This window comes from Ctenocephalides felis, unplaced genomic scaffold, assembly GCF_003426905.1.
Source record: "Ctenocephalides felis isolate EL2017-DRISC unplaced genomic scaffold, ASM342690v1 CF-g0.4_SCAFFOLD_01380, whole genome shotgun sequence".
Classification (NCBI taxonomy): domain Eukaryota; kingdom Metazoa; phylum Arthropoda; class Insecta; order Siphonaptera; family Pulicidae; genus Ctenocephalides; species Ctenocephalides felis.
Window position 1 is genome coordinate 4,259 of NW_020537534.1, and position 9,904 is coordinate 14,162.

The 9,904-nt window shown below is 31.8% G+C and overlaps 1 protein-coding gene across 1 annotated transcript; it reads left to right on the forward strand.

The window, feature by feature from the left end:
* Positions 1-8,086: 8,086 nt before the first annotated feature.
* On the forward strand, positions 8,087-8,968 carry LOC113369496 (zinc finger protein 724-like). Its single transcript, XM_026610218.1, has one exon. It carries the CDS (start codon positions 8,087-8,089, stop codon positions 8,966-8,968), a length of 882 nt encoding a protein of 293 aa, XP_026466003.1.
* The last annotated feature ends 936 nt before the right edge of the window (positions 8,969-9,904 follow it).

A 9,904-nucleotide genomic window follows, 5' to 3' on the forward strand; every position in this document is an offset into this window, starting at 1 on the left:
TTGAGTCATTCAAATCTGATGTTAGTTCTCAAAAACTACCATTTTTTCCACATTTAGCTCAGTATATCCGAAATGGCTCAACCTGCATTTGCCAAAAACTAATCACCGCTTCCCCCCGTCATAACAAATTGAATGTTTTTTGGATCTTTCATATTGGATATTCCATTATCTCAAAAATTCAATTTCTATTTTCTGCACTCTTTGCTCCGTATCTCCGTAACGGCTGGAACTGCCTTGGCCAAAAACTAATTAGCACATCTCCCTATCAATAGGAATCGAATGCATTTTGAACCATTGAAATCGGTTGATCCGTGTTCTCGAAATCGTCCACGAAAATTTGTATCCGCACGCTCACACATCAATTTTTTCTAAGGTATGCCAAAATGTTCAGAAACCCCTGAAACGTGAAAATATGCAAAAATTTTCATTTTCGATTTTTGGCCTATTACTATAACTTACCCTACGGGAAGTTAATAAAAAAATGATGGGCTAGGGAGTTGTAAGATTTTTCATCTTGATTTTCAATTGCTTTTTGCTTTATTTCTTTCTCAATCTTTACCTCAGATTTTAAAAACTTCCATTCCAAGTGTTAATAAAAAATAAAATAAATGAATCTATCAAAAATAGTTTTAAATTATGCTTTTGGCAAAGGAGATTAAAATTATAAAATACATGGTTTTCTAATAATATTTGAAACTTGATCTTTAGTTTATTATCAACACATAAATATTTAATGAAATGATCTAGTACTTGACTGCATTTAATAAATAGACCAAAAAATACATTTCTTGGGACCAAAAGCGAATGGCCAGTGTAATCTCTAGATGCAATCCCAGAAGCTTCATCCCTGCCAATTGGATCTGCTAATAATAGTTCACATGCACAAACATGGCATTCACCAAACATATCCGAGAAGTTTCTTAGTACAATATCTTGAAACATAAGCGTTAGCAGTTTTACTGTACAATGACATGTCTTGGAAATGAAACGGCTCTGCATCAATAGACATATTGATCAAAGGGTCAGTTTCCAAAACATCTTCATTATTCAAAAACACTCGAAATGTGGCAAGTAACCCAGTTGTATCATCGATTTCACAATTAGAAGACGGTGAATGGTGAGATGATAAATTGTTGACTAGCAAAGTCCTAAAGGCAGACACAAAGGAGTGACTACTTGGATTAGTATTTGAACCCCCATGACTTCTTATGCAACCAAAAAAATTCTCCAACAAATCTTGGTTAAAATTTCTGGTTCAAGTAACTAAAACCCTGAACTACTTTTGATTTCTGCCAAATGTAGCTCAGACCCTCTATCGTTTTAATGCAAGGAGATTTAGTTAAAACTGTAACTAAGCCCTTATTGCTTTTTATGAACTGCATTGAATTCAAAAGCCGAAGTGTGAGCCGAAGTGTGAGCCGATTTAATTGAAATTGCACATCGAAATTATTTACCATTAAATGGCAATTTTGATAAACCATTGACACTATCAAATAAGTAGTCCATGAACATCAATAATTCTCCGGTACCATATGAGGTAACACTTCCAGCTACTACATGGTAACCAGAGTTTTGAAGTCCATGTGCTACCCGTTGAGAAAATACTTGCGCAGCAAGACTGACCTTCATACGTTTCATTTTTGTTTGATCAAGGTGGTGTTCGGTTAGGACAACGACGAAACATACTTGAAGTAAAATCATAATTGTAATAATCTATGATGTCTTTCCAAAATGCTTCATATTCGTCCCCATCTAATCCTATCAATTTAACATTGTACTTAGCAAAACAATTCCGCATACACTTTAACTTAAGTATGGAGGATCCTATAAAGGTACAATCTCATGGCCATATATTTCAAAAACAGCTTATTCCAGTAAAGGTTTTTTGTTTTATAATACTCTTCTGTATCATTTAAAAACACATTAACTGCTTTACAATTTGCCGCATATTGGTCGCATATAAAAAACCAATGCAAAAGCAAGATAAGATGCCGAAACTGTTCAGAAAAACACTCTCATGAAAATTGCCATATCGTATCAGACTTTATATGTGCAGTATGCCATGGAAACCATCAAGCAAATGACAAAGAATGCAAATTCTTTAAAGTAAATAAAGAAATAAAAGAAATGTCGGCACTACATAATATATCTTATCTTGAAGCTAAAAGCATGATGTGGGAAAGAGCATATGCTGAGGCAGCTAAGATCAACCCGTATAATCCGGGTTGCAAACTGCGGCAACAACCTTTAAACCAATACTAAATAACTTGCCACATCAACAATAAGAGATTTTAAATCAGACCTATTTACTCCACCTTCGGAAAAGTAGAAATCAACTGGTTGCTTCCAACTATCCTTTATTCCTTTTATCATGAAAACAAATGCATGATCTGCAAATAAACTTTTTCTGCCATTCGCTAGTTCCACAAAACCAACAATCCTTTTTACGATCATATGACAATTTTGAAGATAGTGATATTTCATCAAACATCAAAACACAGTATTTGCTACTCTCATACTTTTTATGAGAAATAGCTGAACCTATTATATTAAAAAGACACTCATTAATACCGCTATACAAAGGTATCTCTGAAAGCAACTTCCTCAATGTTTGAAGAGATGCCAAAATAAATATTTGTCTCCAAAAATGATAAGCCTTTGGAGACTTTTCATTTAAATTTTCAGATTTAAAGCAAGAATTTTGTCTTTGTCTGTAAATTTTCTTCCTTTCGGATTTTTAGTATGCTCTCTTAATGGAGACAATATAAAATTACTTGCCCTAATATTAAATATTTCTGGAATATTTGAAAACATTTCAGAACATTGTATACTCTGTTGCAATTTATCCCTTAAATGGTTGCATTGTTTATTAATCCTTCTTACCTCTTGGAACAAAATTTTTGATGTATCATACATCTTACATCTTCTGGGTGTCAAGGCATTCCTACGCTTAATCACTGCATTCTGCAGCAATTTGCAGCTACCCCCGAGGTCTTCTATTAAACATAATAGAATGGTATAATATCATAGTTGATGAATTAATTATTAACTTCCTGTGGGGTAGTTAAAGTAATGAGCCGAAAATCGAAAATGAAAATTTTTGCATTTCTCGACGTTTTGAAGGTTTCTTTTGGTTGTGCGTGCGTGTGTGTTTTGTATGTCCGCATTTTTTCGTTCACGTTTTCGGGCGCACGGATCAACCGATTTGAATGGTTTAAAAAACATTCAATCCCTATTGATAGGGAGATGTGCTGATTAGTTTTCCGCAAAGACAGGTCCTGCCTATCGAAGATACAGAGCTAAATGTGAAAAAAATGGCAGTTTTTGAGTGAACTAAGCGTCCGATTTGAATGATCTAAAAAACTTTCTGCTTGTATAGACAAAACAATTGCTTTTGAGGATAAAAAAATATTACTTTTTTTTGTAATTTTGGATTAAAAATTCAAAAAATTACCCAGGCTAAGCGCCACTCTAGTACAAATGTTTATCCAAGTGCGTTCAGAACTTCAGACTGTTTATGAACTGGAACACTTTTCCAAATTTGTGAAAACTATTGAAAAATGTGAAAATGCCGCCAAGCTAAGCACAGTATAGTAAAAATGTCGCACAGAATTATTTGCAAATGCGTTTAGACTATGACTATACGGGAGCACTTTTTCAATTTTGTGTAAATTAGGCAACTATTTTTTTTGAAATTGAATTCGAAAAAAATGACGATTGTTAATGTTCTGGACATAAATTGATTTATGATTTACATTTGATTTGCTCAGATATAACAAGATAGCAAAAATAATGGGAGTTACAATATTTGTAATAATAAATTTGAAAACGTTTAAAATTTCTCGAATAATTCATTACAGTACGGGAAGTTCCAGCAATTTGCCTTAAGACACGATGCCATACACCACTAGTTATTGCTGCAATTATTATAAAAAAATATCTTTGCGGGAAACTGGTGTCATAATAGGTGACTGTTTCAACCCGCACTTGACAATCTTTGGGGTACTGCAAAAATTTTTGTTTGCAGCATAGATAGTAAACACATGGTTTGCAGTTTGTATGTAAAACGTTCTAATAAATTAAACGCTGTAGTTTTTGAATGGTGCCCATTTTGAAATGCTTATTCAATTAATATAGCGACTATCCATAATACCATGCTATCCATAGATAAAAGAAGAGTATACTAATATAGACGTTTCTCTCTCGCGGTATTTGCGTTCAGAGAGCTAGGGAGAGTCACGAACGCAATGGGTGATGGCACTTTAATCGCATGTCGCTCGGCAGCCTCGTGCTCCTAAATGCATTCAAATTAAAGCGCCAAGATTAGAAATAAAAGAAAATCGTCTTTTACAAATTGCAGCAGAAGGATAGACAAACAATGCAATAATTTAAGGTATAAATTGCAACAGAGTATAAAATGCTCAGAAATATTCTTAACATTTCGGATGGAATGTTAAGAATATTTCTGAGCATTTTATACTCTGTTGCAATTTATACCTTAAATTATTGCATTGTTTGTCTATCCTTCTTGGTACAAAAGTTAAACAAACACGTTGAACAGTAGTAGAATATCTTTATTTAATATATAATTAAAAATCACTCAAAATACACGATGTTGTAGGTTAGGTTGTTTGTATAGAAGAGAACATATATTTTGTACAAAGCATAGTCGAAACCTATGCGCAAGATGGACGCTTTGCCCGGTAGTGGGAGAAACCATACAAATAGTAGCGCGAAATTCAAATTAAAAACATATTTATCCACTTCTTAACTCCCTCAACATATAATGGGTGTGTCATACATTTTACATGCCCTCGGCATCAAGACACTCCTATCCTCAGTCACTAGATTCTGCTGCAATTTGTATTCCCAAGAACATCTAATAAACATAACATGTTGTAATATAATATCAAGTCGTAATAGCAAATGGTATTAAATTATTCAGAATTATTATTACCTTTTCCACTGGAGTTCCGGAGTATTCTCCTGGTCATATATCAGATTGTCTTTCTCTTCTTATATCACTGTGAACTATAGACATGAGAACTATTCTGTGAAATATAATTGGACATTTCTAATTTGTTCACTTCATAAAGCCGGAAAGAAGTGCATTTTTATATTATTTCTGAAGATACCACAAGTTGGTGCGTTACATTTTGCCATATTAAATTTCACATAAACGCTTACTTGAATACAATTAATTACAGAAACAACATCGAACCACAAACTTTGATACAAAATGGCAAATGACAAATCTAAGCGAGTAATTTTGACGTGTATCATATTTTGAAACTAGTAGCGACATCTTTTTTTCGCTACAAATAGTAGTCCTTTCCAAAACAGGGTAAATACATTTGTTCGGAGATAACTCCCCATGATAATACATATATTAAAATAGATATCAAAGTAAATAGCAATATATTGCAACAAACATATTTATTTAAATAAATCAAGAAAATATAAAGTTTAACAAATTACAGGATTCCTGCCTTCAAGTGGATAATCATTCATTATTCACTACCAATAATGACGTGAACACAAAACATGGTGTGTAAATTATAGTGTCAGTAAGTAAGATTTGCCACTTTTCAGCACATTCTTTGCGATAAATCCAGTCATGCTAAATGGCTCTTGACATTATCTTGAATATTCAAAAAACTGCTGCATTAAATTAACTTATTTTGTCAACTTTCACTGAAATTGGATTTCGTTCATTAACTCAGTGGCGTTCTTAAACAATGTAAAATCTAGTCTATTTATGCTTTTCCATATATATTTAAGAGCCTCCAAATTTAATACAATTCTGAAAAGTTAGAGGAGCCTTGCCTTTCTTATAAAAGAGCCGTAGCTTGCTCCTAAAATGTATTGTGATTAAAATTTTATTATATACACAGCTTTAGCAACTGCTTTATATCCTCTTCATTTAAGAGTTATAGATCTGATTGAATCACAAATAAAACCTTATAAACAATTATAAAACACTTGTAAACACAACATTCACAATAAAGGTGCGTCCACACCTAACGAACAAACACGAACGAACATAAAAGAACGTACCAGAACGAACGGCAACAGCATAGTGTGGACGCCACGACGATCACGAACGAACATAAACAAACATGGCGAGCAATGTTCCGCAACTTGTCGGTACATCAAAGGGAATTGTTTGTTCATGTTTGAACTCGTATGTGCAGTGTGGACGTCTCAACGAACGCAAACGAACATTTTTGTTTTAATAATTTTAATAATTTAATAATAATTTTTTAATAATTTAATAATAATGTTAATAATTTAATAATATTTACTTTTAATTATTGTGTACAGTTTGAAAATTTTAATAATATTTACTTTTAATTATTGTGTACAGTTTGAAAATTTTGAATAAATTATGGAATGGTCAAATGACGTAATTTTATCATTCATAAATGAAATAGAAAAGTTTCCTATAATATGGGAGACTAAAGACCCTTTTTATAAAATTATTAGAAAAAAAACGATGCTTGGGAAAGTGTAGGCAAAACGTTTGGGATGTCAGAAGCTGCAGTAAAGAAGAAATTGCAGTCTTTACAAGTAAATATTAAACTTGTTATCATACATAGACATTCAACATATATGTTGAGGATGAGAGTATGAAAATTGAGTATAGTTATCTCAAGCCTGGAATGTTCAGCTTGCTCCGAATATGAATGCTGAGGAAAGGAAACGACTCAAAATATAAATATTAAATACAAAAACTGAGTGAAATTAATTGAATAATTTATTTACAGTATATTTGCAAAATATACACGAACAAAAATCACACAAAAACCAGTGAAAATGCCGTATGATTAAAGCTTACATCCATATCAATAATAAAACTGACGTTTCACGGAACATCTACGAACAACGAAAATTCAAGCGCTCACTGCTTTTAACTGCTTGTTCAAGTTCGTTTGAAATTTTTCGCGTTCGTTCGTGTTCCTGTTCGTTCTTCTTTGTATTTTCTTGTTCGACATGTTCGTTCGTGTTCGTTCGTTAGGTGTGGCGCACCTTAAGAATCAAAACAAAATGGATGTCTCATATACGATAACCTATATGAAAGTTTTCATGTTTTGACATTTCTTGTATATATTGCTCGTGGATTACTTACCTGTCAAACATGACATCGGCTCACTAGCGCCAAATTTGCACCTTGCGTTCGTGACTGGAACTAAGCGTTGTGAACGCGGATTTTATACTGAGGATGTAGGTCCATGGTCCATGGTCCATGATAAATGAAACGTACTGAGTGTTGTCACACCTGATCTCAATCTTATGCGAAGTGAGACTCAAATCAAATGTCAAAGTCAAAACGAATTAATAGATATGTGTATATTAAAACATATTTATCATTGATGCAAAGCATACAAATTGAAAGCTTTCTTAATTTTTTATAAATTACTGTTGGTTTGTTTATGAAAAACGACTAGCGCCGAAAATGTCCGAAGAAAACAATTTCAAACCCAATAATTAAAACTGAACCAAAGGAATATTCTCCAGTTAAACAAGAACTTGATGATTATGACATTACTCCAGAAACATATTTAGAAAACGAGGTAATATATCTACAGCAATTTTCAGAATTTGAGATAAAAATAAGCGAAAAAATAAAACAAGAAACAGTTGATGATCAAGATGAAAGAAGTTTCGGCGTGGAATCTTACATGGAAAACGAGGAGATATATCAACAGCGATTTTTAGATTCTGAAGTCACTATAGACGAAAAAATCAAAAAAGAAATTGATGATCAAGATGAAGCTCGTTTCCATGAGAATTCTTACACGGAAAATGAAGAAATATGTCTACAGCAATTTTTAAAATCTGAAGTAACAATTGACGAAGAGGTTAAGCATGAATCGATTGATGAGCACCTTGCAGACACCAGTAAAAACAAAAATATTGATCATTTTGGTGAGTTAAGTGATTTAGTGGATAATACAAGTGAATGTAATAAATCATTAAAAAAGTTTTAGAAAAACGTAAAGCTACCCTAAACTTGAAACAACCCTTGACATGTGAAATTTGCAATAAAAATTTCTCAAGAATTAGCACCTTACATCGACATAAAATGATTCATACAGGAGAACGTCCTTACAAATGTGAAACCTGTAATAAAGCATTTATAACAAATAGTTGTTTAGGTCAGCATAAAAAATTTCATGCAAGAGAACGTCACTACAAATGTGAAATATGTAATAAAGCATTTATAACTAATGGTAATTTAAGTCAACATAAAAAGATTCACACAGAAGAACGTCATTACAAATGTGAAATATGCACTAAAGCATTTATAACAAATAGTAATTTAAGCCAACATAAAAAGATTCATACGGAAGAACGTCCTTACAAATGTGAAATATGTAATAAAGCATTCATAGCAAAACAACCATTAAACCAACATTTAATTAATCATACTGGAGAAAAACCACATAAATGCAAGATATGCAATAAAGCATTCAGATTAAAACACAATTTAAAGCGACATGAATTTGTCCATACTAAAGAAAGTAATCATGAATGTGCAGTATGTAAAAAAACATTCGCAACTAAACATAGTGTAAGTCAGCATGAAATGATCCACACTGGAGAACATCCTCAAAAGTGTGCATTATGCAATAAATCATTCACAAGAAAAGAAACATTAATACAACATTTAATGATTCATACTGGAGAACGACCACATAAATGCTTAATATGCAGTAAAGCATTTACAAGACAAAGCCAATTAAAACAACATTATTTTGTCCATACTAAAGAAAGTAATCATGAATGTGCAGTATGTAAAAAAACTTTCGCAACTAAACAAAGTTTAAATCAGCATAAAATCCGACATCTAATGATTCATACTGGAGAACGACTGCATAAATGCAAGATATGCAATTATGCATTCAGATTAAAAGAACATTTGAAACAACATGAATTTGTACACACAAGAGAAAGCAATCATTAATGAGCCACATGCAATGAAACATTCGCAACTACACCAACCAATTAAACCAACATAAAACTGTTCATACTGTAGAACATCCTTATAAAAGTGAAATATGTAATAAAACATTAAAATCTAAACATCGATTAAAATGCCATTCAAACCAAAACAATCATGAGAACTGATCATTTTAAACACAGTAAGACATTATAATTATAAATAGCAGACGTTCTCATTCGTGCAGGATGCTTTGGTAAATATTGTTTATAAAATATCTTTGAAAATATTTGTGGTGACTAATAAAATATAATATTTACTTCATTGCTCACCAAATATTGTATACTGGCAGAAGTTATTAAATGAATATATAGTGTTATTATTTAAATTAAATTGTTTTTTATTTAATTATGTACATATGTATAACATAAAAATTAAAACTTGTTATAAATAATATTTGTTATTATTGGTCACTTATTAACTACGCATAGAGTAGGTTATAGTAATCATGCAAAAAATAAAAATCAAAATTAATATTTCAACATACCTTAAAATAAATGGATGTATATGTATGTATGTGTGTACAAATTTTCTCTGAAACCTTTGAAACGGTTTTTCATTTTCGATTTTTTTTGCAATTACTATAACTTACCCTGCGGGAAGTTAAAATTATTGTTACGGATTCTTTTATTTATAACCCTTTTGTTATGAATTATTTTATTGCTAGTTGCGGATTATTTAATTATTTGATCATTTGTTACTTAAATATTACTTTTATCTTCTATCCCGCACTGCTGAAAAACTAAATATTAGAGCTTTTGTTCGTGACTTAACTAAACAATATTTTATATTCACATATTTACATACTTATACTAATCTCAATCTGAACTATACAACTTGAATCTAGACTTATCTGTAACCACCATTGTCTATCGTGTCCATACTTCGGGCTCCCGATTC